Here is an 18,642-nt window from a genome sequence, read left to right on the forward strand (position 1 = left end):
TCCATATTATGATGAAAATCAAATGTATTTGTTTACTCATTATGAATAACACAAATGTCTCTTTTCATCTTCAAAATTTGATCCATGGCTTCTTCACTTTCCTATTGGGCTTAACGCAATTTACTCTCCAATAATATTGTAAATAAACAAATTATCCCTATATGAAAAAAGAAAAAAAAGTAGCAATTTATCCTCGTGTGTTTTTTAAAATGAAGTAATTTACCTCTCTTTCAATTTAAATTGCTTCATTTTAAAAACACACAGAAGGTAAATTGCTATTTTTTTTTATAAGAGGATAATTGCTCATTTATAATATCACAAAGGGTTGTTTGTATTTTTCCGATTATTGAATCTTTCTTTTATTTTTTGGGGGTTGGTATTGTAAATGTCCAAGTAATGGCTTCTTAGATAAGTTTGTGGTATGCAGTATGACATAATCATTATCTAGAAAAAAAAAGGAAGCTTGATGTGCTCTAAACAGGGAATAAGAACCTCTTTTTGCTTCACTGATTGCTTCTAAGCATCTTATCTAGACATTTTAAGTCCATCAGCAAAAACCCAAAAAAAAAAAAAAAAAAAAAAAAAAAAAACAAAGAAAGACAGAACCAAGAGCATTTGTTTTTATTATGCATTAGTAGTGGGATTCTCATTCACCACAACAACAATTCATTTCCTGTAAACCCCACAATCCCCAGAATTTTCCTTTTCAAAACTCAATTCCCCTCCCTTTTTCTTTCCCCAAAGCACCTTCTTTTTTATTCAAATGCTTTCTAGGTCCTTAACACCAAGACATGAGCAGTTTTGGATAATCTCAGACTGTAATAATTGGCTGTTTGTCCCCTGCTCCTTCCATTGCTTCATGATCCATTCTCTACTTCAATAAACATTGCCAAACAAGGTCTGTCAGTGCTGCTTTCTTCTGTGATAGTTGCAGATAATTTTGTTTGTCTGGTATTTAAAGGTATCAGTTGCATGACTAATTTTCGTGTCGTTCTACTTTCGTAGCAGAGGAAGTTCAAGACTATTGAGTCATGCATCTTCTGCTGAAGCCATCCATGATCAGTTTTGTTCTGCTCTTGCTGCTGCCTCTCGGTTCTTTCGCTTTCAACGAGCCGGATGTTGAAGGTATACCAAAAGCGCGAGCTTTGTAGTTGTTATTCATGCGGTATATGAGTATTACTTATGAAAAAGTAGAGATGTTTTCACTTTCCACTGTGAAATTCTGTGATTGTTGTGTGCTTAAATCGTGTTATGAATATTCGCGATAGGAGGCCTCATTCGATCTTATTTTGGCAGTAGGAGTTAGTATAAATGAAGTGTTTTAAGGTTTTGTATCATGGCAAACGAGTTCCATCTTTTTGCTGATGTTTCAGGTGGTGTTCTAATTGAGCTTCTGACAGCCCTGAACGACTCCAACCATAAGATTACGGATTGGGATCGTCATTTTGTCAGCCCGTGTTTCAGTTGGTCTAATGTAACATGTAGAAATGGAAGAGTCGTGTCGCTGTTAGTATATGCTTCTCGACAGCGTTCTTCAGCTTCATTCTCTTCTTTGATTTTTCTTCGCAGCTACTGTTGCTGTTCTTGTGAATCAGGCAGATATAAGTTCTGATTACTCTGGATGCCTTGACTTGCAGGAACTTGGCTTCTTATGGATTTACTGGAACTCTTTCACCATCAGTTTCCAAATTGAAGTATCTGGTTACCTTGTAAGTGTAGGGATTTCACTCTCTTCTAGCCATGCCGATTATCGTCCGTTGTGCTGGAAATGAGTCGAGTAGAATAGATTTATTAAGTACCCTGGTTAAAGAGAACATAAATAAAAATAGGCCTGAGAGAAAAAGAAAGGGCGACGTAACTCCCAGATGTACGAGCTATATATTGAGCTTCTTTTCAAAAGCATTTTGTGCCTGTTCGTGTTTAATGTGGGAGGTAATAAGCTTCTTTCTAAAAAGTGCAGGAATTGCATTGTCGCTCTGAGTTTTCTATCTGCCGAGATTTTGTTCCTGTTAGTTTTTTCGTAAGAGGTAAAATGCAAGCAACCAAGTATCGGACATAGAATTTGAAGGGCAGAATCGAGTAGAATAAATGAAGGGGGAGCTCAAAACGACGAAGTTTAAAGCTTTTTTCTGCGATAGAGGCACCAGAAATGGTCCATTTCGGAGAATTAAGCTCAATGATATGAGAAAGTCCAGTTTAAAATTTGTTTCAAGCACTCTTCCACATTAAAAATGGATCAGCCAATCTAGATTTTTAGACACTTCATTCATATTTTCTGAGAAAAAGAGCTGATTTTTATGCATACATGTCAAAATTCTTGTCTTGTGCCCAGGGATTTACAGAACAACAACCTCTCCGGCCCCTTGCCTGATTCTCTTGGCGATATGTTGAATCTACAGAATTTGAACCTGGCACACAATAACTTCAACGGCTCGATTCCAGCATCGTGGAGTCGATTACCTAACCTCAAGCATCTGTAAGTGTATGCATGCGTACTTTGTCAAAACGTTTCACATGTACTGAAATGTTGACATTGGAAATCTGCATCAGGGTCATGACAGGAAATCACTTGAGTGGATCAATACCGGAATCACTAGCAAATATCACCGGCTTATTGGAATTGTAAGTAGCATCCATATACGTTCATTACCCCGTTATTCTATCTTCTTCGCCTGTTATTTTGACCTGAACGTGTTTTATACCACCGTCTTGTCGCAGGGACCTTTCATCCAATGACTTGACAGGAGAAATTCCACCACAGCTGTTTTCAACACCTATGTTCAAGTATGTTCTTGAAGAAAATTTAACATGTCATTGAGTCTTAACTACTGCTTTCCAAGTCTATAAAACATGAAGAAATTTCAGCATTTTTCACATCAGTATCCAATTCACTTATTATGAGAGCAATCACTCTGCTCTTTTATATTATCTTTTCTTACTTACGGGACGCTACAGTCAATAGACTTCTCTGGTATTAAGTATCATAAACAGCAAAAAGTTGGTATTGATCTGATTAATTCTGAAATCGTCGTGGTAATTACATCATATGACATGTCAGAACTCTATAATTTCGCATATGTAACTGAAAGAAAATCTACTTTGTAATGCAAATGTTGTCTTCGTAAAATTTAAGATCTGTTGTCGTCTTAAAGTCTCTGTCGACTGGAGGTAACTTGTCTTCGGCTCCTCCACCGGCTTATTCTTTCTCTTCTGGATTGCATATTTCAGCTTTACAGCCACTCATCTCACCTGCGGCAGCAACTTGCAACAGCCTTGTGTTTCAAGTTCCTCTATTCCAGGTTTGCTGTTTTTTTCTTCTCTTCTCCTTAAAACTTTTCCTACGATTATTAGCAATAGGGAAAAAGGAATACAAACTGAACCTATTGATATTAACGCAGTGTCTAAAGGAAGATCAAAAGTTCAGGTTGCTGTCACAGCAGCAAGCATTTGTGCATTCTCCCTTCTCTTGCTCGGAGCTTTCTTTGGATACCGGTTTCATCGTGTCCGTAAATTCAAACATGATATATTTGTCGATGTGGCTGGTGCGTCTTTATTTCTCTTACCTATTTCTATTTTCTAACTAACGCGATATCTCCTGAAATACCTTATAATATAAAATTATCGAAACAAGTACGATAGATTAATGTTCATGGACTTGAAATCCTTAGTTCCAAATCCATCGATACAAACACATCATAAATGAATTCAGTTACGAAACCATTTCATCTCTAATATGAGGTTCATGCTTTCACACAGGCGAAGACGAGCGCAAGATCTCCTTTGGACAGATCAGAAGGTTTTCGTTGCGCGAAATGCAGCTAGCAACGGATAATTTCAGCGAGAGCAACATAATCGGACAAGGCGGATACGGAAAAGTATACAGAGGAGTGCTTGTGGACAATACTCGAGTTGCTGTGAAACGCCTCATGGACTATCATAGTCCCGGTGGAGAGGCTGCATTTCTGAGGGAAGTTCACTTGATTAGCGTTGCAGTTCATAAGAACTTGCTCCGGTTGATCGGATTTTGCACAACGTCAACTGAGAGAATCCTTGTTTATCCTTTCATGCAAAATCTCAGCGTTGCCTATCGTCTAAGAGGTAATCCCTTTCACAATTCGGTCTAAAACTTCCTATAATTCTCTAGAAATAATGAATGTGATCATAACATAACATTCCATGAACTTAAACAAATCTCTTGGATATCAATAGACTTAAAACCAGGAGAAAAAGGGCTCGACTGGCCAACCAGAAAGCGAATAGCTTTCGGCACTGCCAACGGGCTGGAGTACCTGCATGAGCACTGCAATCCTAAGATCATTCACCGAGATATGAAGGCTGCAAACATTCTTCTCGACCATGACTTTGAAGCTGTGCTTGGAGATTTCGGGTTGGCCAAACTAGTTGACACGAAAGTGACTCACGTTACGACTCAAGTACGAGGAACGATGGGACACATTGCCCCGGAGTATTTGTCTACAGGAAAATCTTCCGAAAAGACAGATGTATTTGGTTACGGGATAACTCTTCTCGAACTAGTTACTGGACAACGAGCAATAGACTTCTCTCGGCTTGAAGAAGAGGAGGATGTTCTACTGCTTGATCACGTAAGTTTCTGTTACTCTCTTTCCCTGGACTTTGCAACTTTGGAGCATTTGATTTGAACTATGAACTTAGTAGATCATTTTACCTAGACAGTTAGTTCTTGCTGTTTTTTCTCGGGAAAAAATGCAATTGAACAAGTTGTAATAACGCAAATGAGCAAATTACCTTATATAAGCAAAAAAAGTAGCAATTTATCTCTCTGTATTTTTTAAAATACAGCAATTTACTCTCTATATTTTCTAAAATTAGCTCCTTTAAAATTTGGCATAATTATGAATTAATATTAGATGAAATTATATAATTTTTGGATGGAAGCTTTAAATTGACAAATTCGCTCTTGCTGCATTTGTTTCTTTTCTACAAAAAATTAAAAATTAAAAAAAAAATGAATGAGGTAGATGAAAAATTATAAAAAAAAAATTGTCTAGTTAGTCTCTAAAGTTTTTAAAAATAAGAAAATTATAATTCATAATCCACAAGGGTGTTTCGATCAGTTCACTACAAAAAATAGATGAAAGTCTAACAGAAACTAACGGATTAGACTAGCGATTATCATTAAAATCAGGAGGTATTGATAATTCTCGAAACAACAGTGATATATTTATAATTATACCAAATTTCAGGAAAGCTCATTGTAATTTCTCCAATTTATATATGTGCTATTTTTCTTTTAATTACTATTTTATTTTTGTTATGTTTTTCCACTATGTATTTCTTTTACTATTATATTTCAATCTATTGATGTTGACTGATATTACACTATTATTTATAATCTATTATTAATAAAAAAAATGAAATAATTGAACATATGAGCGTCTTAGTGCTTATATTGGTGATGTTCTATATAATTATGCTAGTCGTATTTCTACTACAAATTTTAAATAGATTGTTCACATTCTTTTTCAATTTCTCACTTTGAAATATTGTAGCATGTAGATTTCATCTTTTCCATTTGTATTTAAAAATATTATGTAATCTTTTAAAGTCAATTATGTAATATTAAAAGTAACAATGTGCATAAATGATTTTATATATATATTTAAAAGTTTATTAGTAAGAGATCTCAAATCATTTTTTAATTTCAAAAATTTCAATTGCATAAAATTGGTGTTCCTATTTGTAGATATCTTTTTTTTTCTAATATTCATTGGTTAACTTTTTTATTTCCGAATTTTTAAATAGAGTTTACTCATGTTCTATGTATAATTATTATAAAAATGGTTAGTATGTAATAATTTTAAGATCATACTTTATAAGTATTATAATTTAATATTTCTTTAATACTTTTCCTAAGTCTATGCCTGTATTTAAAGCACTAATTATATATAATATTACATTCTATTTTTTTTTCATAAATATCTATTTATTTTTAATTTCTCTTAAAATAATTAAGGATATAATGCAATTACTTTCCTGTGATAATACAAATAAGCAAATTACCTCCCTGTTAAAAAATAATTGCAATTTACCCTTGTAGTTTTTAATGGGATGGTTCGGCTCAAGCGGGCCGATCCCAAGAATCAATACTTGGGACTAGCCCAACTCAGTATCCCCAGATCACTTGGTCCTGGACCGATCCTATTGGGCTTTTCTTCAAAGTTTATTATATATTTTTAATTATTATTTGTCTATATATAATTTTTCGTGTAATTTAATTTATTATTTATTTATTTTAAAAAAATTTAAGTAATTTCAATATTTAAAAAAAAAAATTAAACAAGCACATTCAAACCTAATGCGGGCTTGGTCCAAGTTTGGTCCAAGCGTCAACTTGACTAGTCCATGGGTTGGACCTAAATTTGAAATGGACCCAATTGGGGCCACTCAAAGGCCTAGAGTTGTCCCAAGATCCGCCATGAACAATAGTGGGCCTGTTCTAGGCCTGACTTTTTCAGGTTGGTTCGTGCAGCTTATGGACCGACCCGACCCGACCCATGTGCACCTTGAACAGGAGGTAAATTGCTGTATTTTTAAAAAACACATGAAGATAAATCGCTATTTGTTTTTTATATAGGATAATTTGCTCATTTGCAATATCAAAAGGGGTTGTTTGCATTTTTTTTCAAATAATAGATATTATACTATAATTTGTTAGTTATTTTTACATAAAAATGAATCATACTTGCATAATTCCTTATATCAGAATGATTAGTATCAGGAGATCCCATAATTATTTTTAGTTATATACCATACTAACTACTTCATATAAATCCAAAAATTGATTATTTGTTGTAATACTATGTATGCTGGTCTTCATCCTCTTTCAGCATATTTTACATATAAAATTTCATTTTTCTTATTAGATTGGGGTTTTTGATTTTGCACATTTGTATCGTTGGTTAAGTATACAAATATTTTTCACAATAAAATAGAATTCACATTTTTTATATTTAATACAGATATAAGGGAACTTTTCGTTTAGTATTTTTTTTCTTTTTCTTATTATGAAGCAAATAAACATTTCATTCAAGAAATAAAGACTTTCAATCTGTAAAACATCACAAATACAAGATGGCATAAAGATCTCACATTTCTGGCTAAACCACCATATACGGGAGATAATTTGCTATTTTATTACAATAATTTTTGTGTTCATTTCTTATATCACATGGGATAAATTGTATTTTTTCCTTTTAATACAAATATAGAGGAATTTTTCGTTCATTAATATGGTCAAAATTGAATGAGTTTGTTAACATATTTAAATAAGTTAGGAATTTCTTTTATTTCTTATTTCTTTTAGGTTATAATATTAGTTTTTAAAACAGTTCTAAAATGTTTGAAAAAGTTTATGAGATGTTTGAAATTGTTTATAAGCTCATCTTACAGGGTTCTCAATTATCTTATGAGATGTTTGAAAACGTTTATAAGCTCATCCAAGCGCTCTTCAATTCTTGTTTATTCAGGGTACGGTCCAAATAGGACAAAATGCAATTTATCCCCCCATGAAATGTGAAAAAAAAAAATCCTGTGATAAAAAATCATAGCAACGGTGTAATTTGCTAATTTGTTTTTCACAGGATTTTTTATGCTCATTTCACATATCACATGGGGGAAATTACATTTAACCCGGTCCAGTGATATTTATTCATTAATGATTACATCCTATTAGTCCTTCATTGTGAAGTATATTTCAATAATTTTCTGTTGTGATGTAACTCTAGATCAAAAAGCTACTGAGAGAAAAACGTCTGGAGGACATTGTGGACAGAAACTTGAAAAGTTACAACTGCAAAGAAGTCGAGACGATTCTCCAAGTAGCAATGCTTTGCACGCAAAGTTCACCAGAAGATCGGCCGAGAATGGCAGAAGTCGTGAGCATGCTGCAAGGAGTGGGTTTGGCTGAGAGGTGGGCGGAGTGGGAACAACTTGAAGAAGCAAGCATGCAGGAGTTTTCCTTAATGTCCCACAAGTTCATCTGGGCTGAAGATTCTACTCATGACCAAGAAGCTATACAATTGTCACAAGCAAGATAGTAACACTTATTCAACTTATAGGCATGTTTGCTTAAGATTTGGGATACCAGAACATATAGCTCACATGATATAGTTTAATTACAAGTATATTGTATGATGAAGTTTAGATTTCATGTCACGGGACTAATATATGTAAATCTTGTGTCACACAGCATATTTCAGAATTTTGGTTGACAGTAAAGTTTGGATTTCAAGCATGCATGTTTGAATGTTAATAAATTGTTATGATATCATCCTTGGTACGTATTACGCACTAGAAGAAATATAAGATTTAATTATGGCTAGTTATGATGATTGAAAATAAATAATCGTAGTAAATAATCATTAATCGCGACACACAATAGTTATTGACTGTAATTTTTGCTAGTGTGGTTAATAAATTTGTCATGGTTAATAGCCACAGTAAAAATATTTTTTCATGGCTCATATTCATAGCAAAAGTAGTTTAATTTTAATGATGGATGAGTTAAGTTTTTGTATCGATTTTTATTTAGTCATAATTAATAATGATTATTTACAACGATTTTAGTCTATAGCTGATAAAATTATAGGTAATAGTAAATTTTCTTCTAGTGACGGGAGAGGTGCACATTTGTTTGTAAAAGTGTTATAATATTTAGAATATGACAACTTTCTAGCTAATTAACGTTATGTTTGATATTGGGTCAGGTATATGGACTGATGACCCAATTTGAATCCATATTTGTTATAGAATTTGAAGTTGTCCAATTTTATATTGGGATAAGGACTCACATGAAATAAATTCTATAGAGTTTGTAGTCTCCTAAATGCATATTGGGATAAAAATTTTTGTGGAATAGACCTATTTGAAATAGAGTTTATAGTACTCCAAATGCATGTTCATGTAGATTGATGAGAAACTTAGATGTGTGATATTCCTTACGTCTTTACCGTAGACAGCACGGGAAGGCTTTACAGTGCACCAGGTTTGATGTTGTGCGGGCTTTAAGCATAACAATGGATATCGAGCGTGTATCAAAGGGGTTGTAGACAGTTGTTAAAGAGCTATCTTTTATATCTAAATAAAGATTAAAGAAGTGTTCTTGATACACGTTAATGGAGAGTTGAATATGGAAGGTTATAGTGATAGTAGCTTCCAGTATCATATGAATAATTACTAGTTTCAAAATGAATGTACATTCAGACTTATGATGATGTGGTGACTTGGAAAGGTTCCGAGTTGAATACTGCAACATATTTCATCATAAAAGTTGAATGTATGACAACTTTAGAAGTTGCTTCGGAAAGTGGTTTAAATAGAAAAACTATTCCTAATGGTTGAGTGTCGTACCTAGCATAGTTAGTCCAATGTTCACCTTGGATGATGACAACTAGGCTATAGCATAAGCTAAAAGGGCCTAGGATGTGATCACAAAATCCAATAAAATTCTTGAAAACTACCATCTACTTTGAAAAATGGTAGGAAGATGTGACGGGCGGTTGGATCACATCATATCTGTAGAAAGTATGTTAGACCTATGAGACCAAGTCGGTATCGCAAATTGCTTATGATCAGATCAATCTGAGAAACATGGATGATTGACTTTAGGTCACGTGGGAGATTGTTGGAATATGTAACTTGAAAGACAATTCAATTGGCGGTTTTGGGAAACAATCAACAATTTTTATATAAAATAAAATTGTCTTGATAAACATGATGAATATTCATCTTACCATATGAATCACTATGCTTACTGATTACGTTAATGGCATTTCAACATCACAACATATGCCTATAGACCAATTAGATAATCTATGTAGTTGGGCTGCACATTGGATGAAGGCTCTAAAATCAATTTTTTAGGGTTGATCTGAAATATACCAAGTTAAAAACCTCGAGACTAGGTATCAATAGTCCTATAGAAACTTGCACTGAATAATGCATTCATTGGATGAGTGTTGTGTTTTATCGGCGAACATTAAATGTTTGTGCAAATTTTAGTGGGTTAGTTGACAAGGGATCAACTGATTGAGCTGACTCGTGAGGATCATCATATGGAGGCCTCGGAGGTTTCGTTGGGATGACTGAAATTTTCAGCTCCGTTAGTACGAGAATAGTTCTCTCATACTTGAGAAACCATGGTAATCACATACACACAGTGGGTATATCTTAGATATGACGAGAGGTGACCATGTACGAACATGATCGTTACAAGTCTTGTCCAGTGAAATCAGAATGTGTAGTGAGGACCATGGGTTCCAAGAAGAGGATATATCCCCTGTTAGTATGTAATAGTATATCTCCTATACAATGGGAGACGTGTTCATGCTCTTAAAATTTATGGCCACAGTGATTGATCGAATATGAAACAATTTCCTATATCAAGCAATGAAACAACACAGTCTCGAGTACTAAGTAGATGCATAGTCCATGATAAGAACCGACACCAATTCCATACTTTAGACTAAGGTCAGAAGATGGTAGATGATTATACCCATATGGAACTTGAGAGCTTAAATGTTCACGCCGATATTCACCTAGTTCCTAGTGTCGTGGACCGTTGCTAGACGGCCACCTAGTATTGCACCCCCTACAGCACTACACTTATTTACCACTAATTATCATACCTTTTCCATAATTTCAACTAATTTTATAAAATATTTTCATTAAACTAATAAAATAAATTCTATTTTTATCAATATAATATATAGAAAAAAATATTTTTTTAATCCGTTAAGTATGCCTAATTTTAGTTTTAGTTTTATAAGTATGCCTATTTTTTATTAACTCCAGTAACTTGCAAAATTGATTATATTTAGTCCTTCAATAGATTGGATTTATAATTTGCGCCGAAAAAGTGACATGGCTGGACACTTAAATGCGTTTTTGTTGATTTATAATCCTATGTGGCTAAAATCATGAGGTGAAAGACAAGTTTGCCATCTTTTGGAGGGAAGAAAGGTGACTTTTCCCTCCAAAATACTTTTCCTAACCAACAAAATATATTTTTTTCTCTCCAACCTTGCACAAACCCATTTATTTTCCTTATCTCTCGGCTCCAATGTCGTGTTCCATTGAAGGACCACTTTTTTGTTATTGCTGAAAGGAAGCAATGGTTCGGACTTCTTGGACTAATCAAAATTCAGGAAGGAGGTTCCATTCCTATCAAGATTACAAGGTAATAAGCTCAATTTTTTCCCTAATCAAATTCTTTATAGTTTTTTTTGGATTTTTTAAATAAATTTAGTTTTGTAGAGAGAAGGGTCTGTTAAGTCAGCATACAAGCCACGTACCCTCCCATGTGGCACGACATGTGGTTAATTGGCCGAAAATTGGACCAACTGATTTACACATTGGCAAGTTCCAGGTAAATTTAAAATTTTGGCCCGAAAAAAAAGTAGAAAACCCTCAAACAGACTAAATCTAATTAATTTTGCAAGTTATCGGAGTTAATAAAGAATGGACATACTTATAGGATTAAAATTAAAATTGGACATACTTAACGGACTAAAAAAATATTTTTTCCTAATATATAAATATCATACGAGGTAATATGCATCATCAAAAGTTTATTTCTACTCTCCATAAATGTCCTAACATACACAGCTTGAAAGAGAATAGTGAAATATCCAGCTATACAAAATTTTAAATGCAAATCTAATAAAAGATTAGTATATTTAATAATCACATCCGTCGGATTTTTGCCTTCAATGACCTATTGTAGGAGGTGACCTTCCCAAGGCCAGAGGATTGGGGACAACAGTACCATAAATACTGATTTTTACAGCAGAGCAGACCAGGAATTCTATCAGAATTGGGTGTCAATTGGGATCTGATAGTTGTGCACAAGTCATACGAGTGGGTTGAGAAGCCAGTTGTCTTTAGGCCGGAGCTTAGGAACTGGCAATCATCAGTTAAGGATGGTTTGTTGGAGGCTGGTGTTGATCTTTATAACGGGTTTAGTTTGGTAGGCACTAAGATTGGTTGATCTACTTTTAATGGTTCGGGGAGAAGGCATAGTGCAGTCGATCTGCTCAATTATGAAAATCCTGTGAATATTAAAGTGGTTGTCTATGCAAGTGTCTATGCAATTTAGAATTCTTTTAGCCTCTTCTTCACCTTATTCTAGATTGAAGCAATTGGCAATGAAGCAGCTTCCAATGTCATACCTTTTGCATCCACTACTCGCTCTGTTTTCATTCGGAACCTAGCTTCACCACTCTATCTCACTGCGGTTACCCTGATGGAGAAGATTACTGGGCCATTCTCTGCAGGTTCACTCCGGTTGGCATCTACGGATGTCAGGGTGAACCCAATTGTGCGCTTCAATTACTCGAACCGTCGAAGATTTTTCAGTAGACGGAGAAGTGGTTTACTGATTAGCTGCTTGAACGTGGAAAGATGTCGGCATCTCTACTCTTAGGTGAGTATCCGCTCTTGCTGGTCTTATTGGAATAAGCGCTGCTGGGGTAATAAAAGGTTTGGTCCTATCCGCCTTTAGAGTGATCGCAGACTTAAGTAGGTTCCTGAGAGTCCTCACATCACAGCCTGCTCTTATACAATTCCGTCCGGCTTTGCTTCATTGGCCCCTAGCGTTTTCCTGCCCCCGGACTGTCTCCTAAGAGGACTTCGACACCTTGAAGGGTCAAAAGGAAGGTCAAAGTCATGTATCTGCTATCAGATTCGCATGAGCTACTGCTCTTGTCCTGACCGAGATCTATTCTCATCTTATGGGAAATCCCCGCTCGAAAAAAGAACGAAGTTCACTTTATGAAAGAGCTAAAAGTCTAGTTTCAAATATCACGGCTAACCCATGTAATAAGAGTATGACACGACTTCAAGTCCAATGTGGCTAGTCAGTGTGACCTATCTTATGAAAGAGTATGTGACAATGAATGAACTGTCTACTCAATAAGTATAGCTAACCGGTTGATATATATATTTACACATATGCAACAAGTCAAATATAATGCAATTAAACCAAACAATCAATATTCTTCATCAACAGACTTAAGAAAGAATACATGCCCATAATCATATATCAACCACAATATAATTTCTGACGTTATAGTTTATTTTCTTAAAAGGCTCTGCTTAACCAAGTTTAAGTGTATCACTCAATGGCCTCACAGGCTACCATCATTATCTCAATCACAATATCTCATCTCCTTTTTTTTCTAATATCACACAACACATAGCTCGTATGATATACTATCATCAATGATACCACATAACACGCAACTTGTATGACATCCCATCATCAATCATATCACACAGCACATAGCTCGTATGATATGTTACATCATCTTCATTGATCAATGACAGCACACAGCTCATCATAAATCATATCACCATAAGCCATAGCAGTATGCTCCCCCATTAGGTAAGCCATCATTTTATTTCAATTCAAAACATAAACATCATTAAGTTTTTAATAAATTTATTTAATAATTATTTCTTGTCAATAACTTTCTCATTTGATTTTATTTCGACAATTAATTATACGATCAGATAATCATTCATCTGACTTCCATACAACACAAGCATAGATAAGCACATAATAATAACTTCACAGATTTCAAGGTAATCCAAACAAATAGTCAATATTTATAATCAAATATATAAACAACAAATATATGATATCCATATATATGGATCCAATTAGCTATACTTACCTCACACTCTCTAACACACACCCACAAACCCCCTCAAACTCTCCTCACTCTCTGGCTCTCACACACACATGCATATACTCTCCTCTCTCTCTCTCTCTTTCTCTCTCATACGCACACATATACTAAGAATTAAAATTTCTTTTTGCTATTTAATTTTGCTAACATTAAAAAATATATTTTATTATTTAATAATAAACTAATATAGTTAAATAAAAATTAAATTAGTATTGATATTATATTTATTAAAAAATATAATTCAAGACATTATAAATTATATGTCTAAGAATAGTCATTGTATTAACAAAAAAAAATTAATTATATATCTATATTAATATTCGACTAGTATTAACGTACATGTATATTATTTTTATTCAAAAGTTTAGTTAGTAATTCATTATTTTTTCTTTTTATAAAATGATTATCTGTTATATTTTTATTTAAAATTAAACTAATGTGTATTATTTATAAAAGTATTTTAAAAATATTTAAAATAAAATATGTTAAGAAATAACAACTTATTTGATTATAAATACAAAACACTTATCATTTAATTCTTATACAATTAAAAAATAATTAATTATATAATAAATAAATTAAATTTATTTTGTGATTGATTTGATTTAGAGTAAAAAAATTTTATAATTAATTTGATTGGAGACAAGAATTTTACACAAAAGAAGCAGGCCTAGTCTGGCCTGCCTTCTTCCTTCCCGACATCCATCCTCCCTCCCATTTCCCCGTAGGTCCCACTTTCTCTCTCTAAATTGCCTGTATAAATTCAACTCCATCTGCCTCTTCGCCATCTTTGATCAACAACTAAATTAGCTCTCCCAATCCCAACTGTTCTCTCATTTAGTCTTCATTTCCCAACCTATATATCTGAACACACACATCACACACTTCCAATATTACTGCGCATTTCGTCATCTTTTCTTCAATCAAAATGGCCGGAGAACATTCTCTCTCTCTTTCTCTTTTCTTTTCGTCCCTCGTTCTATCACTCTCAGGTACTTCAGTTGTATTCTGTCCCTTAATAGTGATTTTTGTTCCGCTTTTGATCTTTTGTCCCGGTCGTAAACTCTTCTTGTTCGCAATGCAGCAGGCAGTGTGTTCTCAGCAACATTTACATTGGTAAACAGGTGCAGTTACACTGTGTGGCCAGGGATATTGTCAAACGCCGGCACCCCGCAACTTTCCACCACGGGGTTTGCCCTCAATCCCGGCGATTCGTTTCCGATTTCTGTCCCCACCTCCTGGTCTGGCCGCATGTGGGGCCGGACCCTCTGTTCCCAAGACTCCATCACAGGGAAATTCACCTGTGTAACCGGAGATTGCGGCTCCGGGGCCCTCGAGTGCGGCGGCGGTGGGGCGGCACCTCCTGCCACTTTGGCTGAGTTCACGCTGAACGGTGCGGATGGGCTCGACTTCTACGACGTCAGTCTCGTGGACGGCTATAATCTCCCCATGCTGGTAGTCCCACAGGGCGGGACAGGCGGAAATTGTTCGAACACCGGCTGCGTCGTCGACCTCAACGCCTCATGTCCGTCGGAGCTGCAGGTGCTGAACTCCGTGAGCACTAGTGGCGGGGGCGGTGGAGGAGGAGGACCATGCGTGGCCTGCAAGAGCGCCTGCGAGGCGTTCGGGGATCCCAAGTATTGTTGCAGCGGCGAATACGCAACCCCCGATATTTGCAGGCCGAGCGCATACTCAGAGTTCTTTAAGACCGCGTGCCCGCGCGCTTACAGCTATGCTTACGATGACGGCACCAGCACGTTTACCTGCGAGTCCGCGGACTACGTCGTCATTTTCTGCCCGACTCCTTCAGCCAGGTAACTTTTATTGAAATATGAATGAATTCAACGACATTTGTGAAATTTTTAAGTAATGCAGGCCAAATTCTAGTTCCAGTTCGATTCTTTTAAATTGAACCAATAATATAATAAGTATAATATATTTGTTATTTGATTGCTGCATAATTTAGGAAATACAAAATTAAATACGTAAAAGAAATTCTCTAATTAACCCTTTATATACATATATTAGTTGTTATGGCATATCGCACATGTGTGCATATAATAAGTAACTGTTTACATTTTAAATATATTAACAAAATAAAATAAATAAATAACTAAAAATAAACTAATTTAGCGATATTATCGACCCCAACAAAATTCACTATCGCTGTTTTACAAACTGATATTTGTGAGTGAAATTTTCATATCAGTATAAATATATAAATTAAAAGTTGAGTAGGAGTGGTCAAAAATACATAAAAATATTTTTAATAATTTAACGAATCGATATCACAATGTAAGTAATCGTTATGTGTGAATAAAAATAAATTTTTTTTTTATACAGTATAGATATCGATAATACTTAACACTTTCATGCTCACAAGTAACAAACTGATGACCTCCCCACTCAACCATTTTCCTCTTAGGTTCTAACTCTTGTTGAGTTAAAAAAAAAAAAAAAAAAAAATTCTTGTTGAGTTAGTTGGAAACATAGGCACATCACACATGCACTAAACTCAGACAAGAAGTGAGTTTTCTGGGATGGAGATCGGTTGTGTAATGTTGTTGTCTAGTTTCCATGTCTACCCCATTTCGGAAACCCCCTTTTCTTTCTTTCACTTTTAAGTAGTGACCACAATATGACATGTTATGTAAGTTAAGTCATGTGCAGTTCCAAACCCCATCACTTCCCTTCATTTTCTATTCCAAATTTTATTATTATTATTATTTTTATTTTTATTAATATATCAGATAAATTATATTGATATCTTTTGAAATTATGTTAAAATACACAAATATTTCCTATTTTTTCTGTAGAATTACAGCTACACCGCCTGAAATTATAATTGTAATTACAACTGTACCCCTTATTCAAATATAAAACTTATAGAAACACCGCCTAAAGAATATTACACTAGCACCCCTCAGGGGGTATAGCAATAATTTTGTAAAATACAGGTGGTGTTCGTGTAGTTTAATCTAATATCGGAGGGCGTCAGTATAATACGTCCGAATATATGTGTATACTGTGTCTATAAAACTCTTTCTTAAATTAAATAAAAATAAACGATACAGTTTGATTTGGAGAAAATTCTTGCTCGAACTAGGTTTGGTTGAACCAAACCAATCGCAACTTTTCCTAATTTGTACACCAATCACACGACAAATATATTATACTTACCATATAAACTGATTTAAATTTAATTGAGTCGGATTCAAACTAGAATTTTCAATAATTTGGAGTGGAAAAATCAATTGAAGCCCATCAACATCTATGACGCATTAAGAAACCTTCCATACTTTGATGTGCTCCTCTTTTTAAACGAGTTTGCTACTTTGGGCGGTTTTGATGCCTTTAATATATATAGTTTCTGGCTTGCGTGTACAATTATTTTTAAGAAAATGGCACCGTCCAAATTTGACAACTTGCAATTTTTATGCATAACCATACTATGTATTAATTAATTAAGATGATAACCTTAAAATAATTAATTTGCAATAATTGGTAATTCCTGCATATTATTAATTTATTTTGTTAATTTTAGTCAATTATTTATTTACTTTTTTTTTTTGAACGGATGAAAGTATAGCGAAATTTATACTTTATTATTACGGGGAACACCTTTTGGGTTCTCATATTTTTATCTGTTTTATTTTTTGCATTGTTGGAATAATTTTTTTAAAAGTTTCTCCCGTGTTTTTTAATCGCCAAGTTGACGACTCTTCTCAATTATCACTAATTTTAACTTCTTATAACATTCTTATTTTTTTTTAAATTTTAGTATTTCAATTTTTTTATTTAAATTTATAATTTTAAAAATAAAAATTATTTTAAAGTATTTTATTTAATTGCACACTCATACATACTAGTTTTAAATTTGCAAACATATGGAGGGGACTTCAATTGCTCATACTCATGAGCTCATTGATAGATCAATATTTTGTGCTAAATAAGAATAATAACACTAGTAAAAATATGATTTATAATAAATTATTTATTTTCTTCTAGACCAGAATTATTGTAACTAGGTATATAGTTAGAGGAGTAAAGTCGACGTTTGTGTCACATATATAACAGAAAAACGTAATATTTAGACTCTGATTATCTACAGTACTATTGATAAAGTATTTTTTTTCCTTTTTTTCATATCTTTGATCATCTTATTTTATATTTATGGTCAATAAAAATTATTGATGATGTGCAGTAAGAAATCAAGTGGAGGGGAAATAGCGGGAGCGGGGAACGTGTCGTTGGTGTCAAGTGGTGGTCGGTTGAGCTATAATCCTTTGCAGTTTCCCGACAGTCTAGTGACCCTTTCCACGGTCATTTTACACTTAACAACAGCAATAGCGGTTGGCGCCGGCTTAGCCACATACCAAATTATGATTTAGGATTGAGATAAAAGTCCAGCTTCACTCAAAACAATCATTTTTTAGAGGGTTAAATGCAACAAAACCCTCTATAAATATACTAATACATAAAAAAAAAACTCTTCAAAATTCCTCAATTTTGGTATTCAGGAATGTTTATAGGGCCAGTATGAAAATGTTGATTCTTGGAAAATAGTTTGGGGCAAATTACTATCAATGATGTTTTCTCTTAGTATTTAAATAATAGAATGGACCATTTCTTTGGTTTGATTTGTAAAAGTATATCGAATGATGCGTGCTAATGGCTGTAATGAGAGGTCAGCTTCGGTTTGTCACATCTATTCGGTTATCTCTTGTTATGTAAGCTCTTTGTACTCGTCTCCGACGATAGGGTTAAATGTAATTTACTCTTTGTTGTATGTGAAGTGAGTAAATATTCTTTTGTGAGGAAAAAATTAATAAATTATTCTCTTTTATTTCAAAATGAAATAAATTAGTCCATATCAATGGTTTGAGATAGGAGGTAATTTGCTTCATTTTAT

At 34.1% G+C, this 18,642-nt stretch overlaps 2 protein-coding genes across 4 annotated transcripts; both read left to right on the top strand.

Moving 5' to 3' along the window:
- The first annotated feature begins 630 nt into the window (after positions 1–630).
- LOC105176056 (Leucine-rich repeat protein kinase family protein) lies at positions 631–8,275 on the top strand. Of its 2 annotated transcripts, none has more exons than XM_088877086.1 (12): positions 631–898; positions 1,006–1,125; positions 1,374–1,506; positions 1,638–1,709; positions 2,333–2,476; positions 2,551–2,622; positions 2,719–2,784; positions 3,229–3,299; positions 3,399–3,542; positions 3,757–4,098; positions 4,210–4,604; positions 7,767–8,275. In XM_088877086.1, the coding sequence occupies exons 2-12, from the start codon at positions 1,032–1,034 to the stop codon at positions 8,076–8,078; spliced, it is 1,845 nt and encodes a 614-aa protein (XP_088733212.1). In that variant the 5' UTR covers positions 631–898; positions 1,006–1,031; the 3' UTR covers positions 8,079–8,275. The 2 variants fall into 2 exon arrangements, with proteins under 2 accessions (XP_088733212.1, XP_088733211.1); XM_088877085.1 differs by having other exon boundaries at positions 1,009–1,125.
- Positions 8,276–14,317: 6,042 nt separating this feature from the next.
- Positions 14,318–18,435, top strand: LOC105176080 (thaumatin-like protein 1). 2 transcript variants are annotated; one of them, XM_020698650.2, is made up of 3 exons: positions 14,318–14,722; positions 14,815–15,544; positions 17,935–18,435. In XM_020698650.2, the coding sequence occupies exons 1-3, from the start codon at positions 14,659–14,661 to the stop codon at positions 18,119–18,121; spliced, it is 981 nt and encodes a 326-aa protein (XP_020554309.2). In that variant the 5' UTR covers positions 14,318–14,658; the 3' UTR covers positions 18,122–18,435. The 2 variants fall into 2 exon arrangements, with proteins under 2 accessions (XP_020554309.2, XP_020554310.2); XM_020698651.2 differs by having other exon boundaries at positions 14,818–15,544.
- The last annotated feature ends 207 nt before the right edge of the window (positions 18,436–18,642 follow it).

Source organism: Sesamum indicum, linkage group LG13 (genome assembly GCF_026168435.1).
Source record: "Sesamum indicum cultivar Baizhima isolate 11 linkage group LG13, ASM2616843v1, whole genome shotgun sequence".
Taxonomy (NCBI): Eukaryota; Viridiplantae; Streptophyta; class Magnoliopsida; order Lamiales; family Pedaliaceae; genus Sesamum; species Sesamum indicum.

Excerpts from the sequence above, each read along its gene's own strand:
- LOC105176056 (XM_088877086.1), top strand. The coding sequence starts at position 1,032 with ATGCATCTTCTGCTGAAGCCATCCATGATCAGTTTTGTTCTGCTCTTG. Across the intron at positions 1,126-1,373 it reads CAACGAGCCGGATGTTGAAG|GTGGTGTTCTAATTGAGCTT; the intron begins GTATACCAAAAG and ends CTGATGTTTCAG. Across the intron at positions 3,543-3,756 it reads TATATTTGTCGATGTGGCTG|GCGAAGACGAGCGCAAGATC; the intron begins GTGCGTCTTTAT and ends GCTTTCACACAG.
- LOC105176080 (XM_020698650.2), top strand. The coding sequence starts at position 14,659 with ATGGCCGGAGAACATTCTCTCTCTCTTTCTCTTTTCTTTTCGTCCCTC. Across the intron at positions 14,723-14,814 it reads CCTCGTTCTATCACTCTCAG|CAGGCAGTGTGTTCTCAGCA; the intron begins GTACTTCAGTTG and ends TTCGCAATGCAG. Across the intron at positions 15,545-17,934 it reads TGCCCGACTCCTTCAGCCAG|TAAGAAATCAAGTGGAGGGG; the intron begins GTAACTTTTATT and ends GATGATGTGCAG.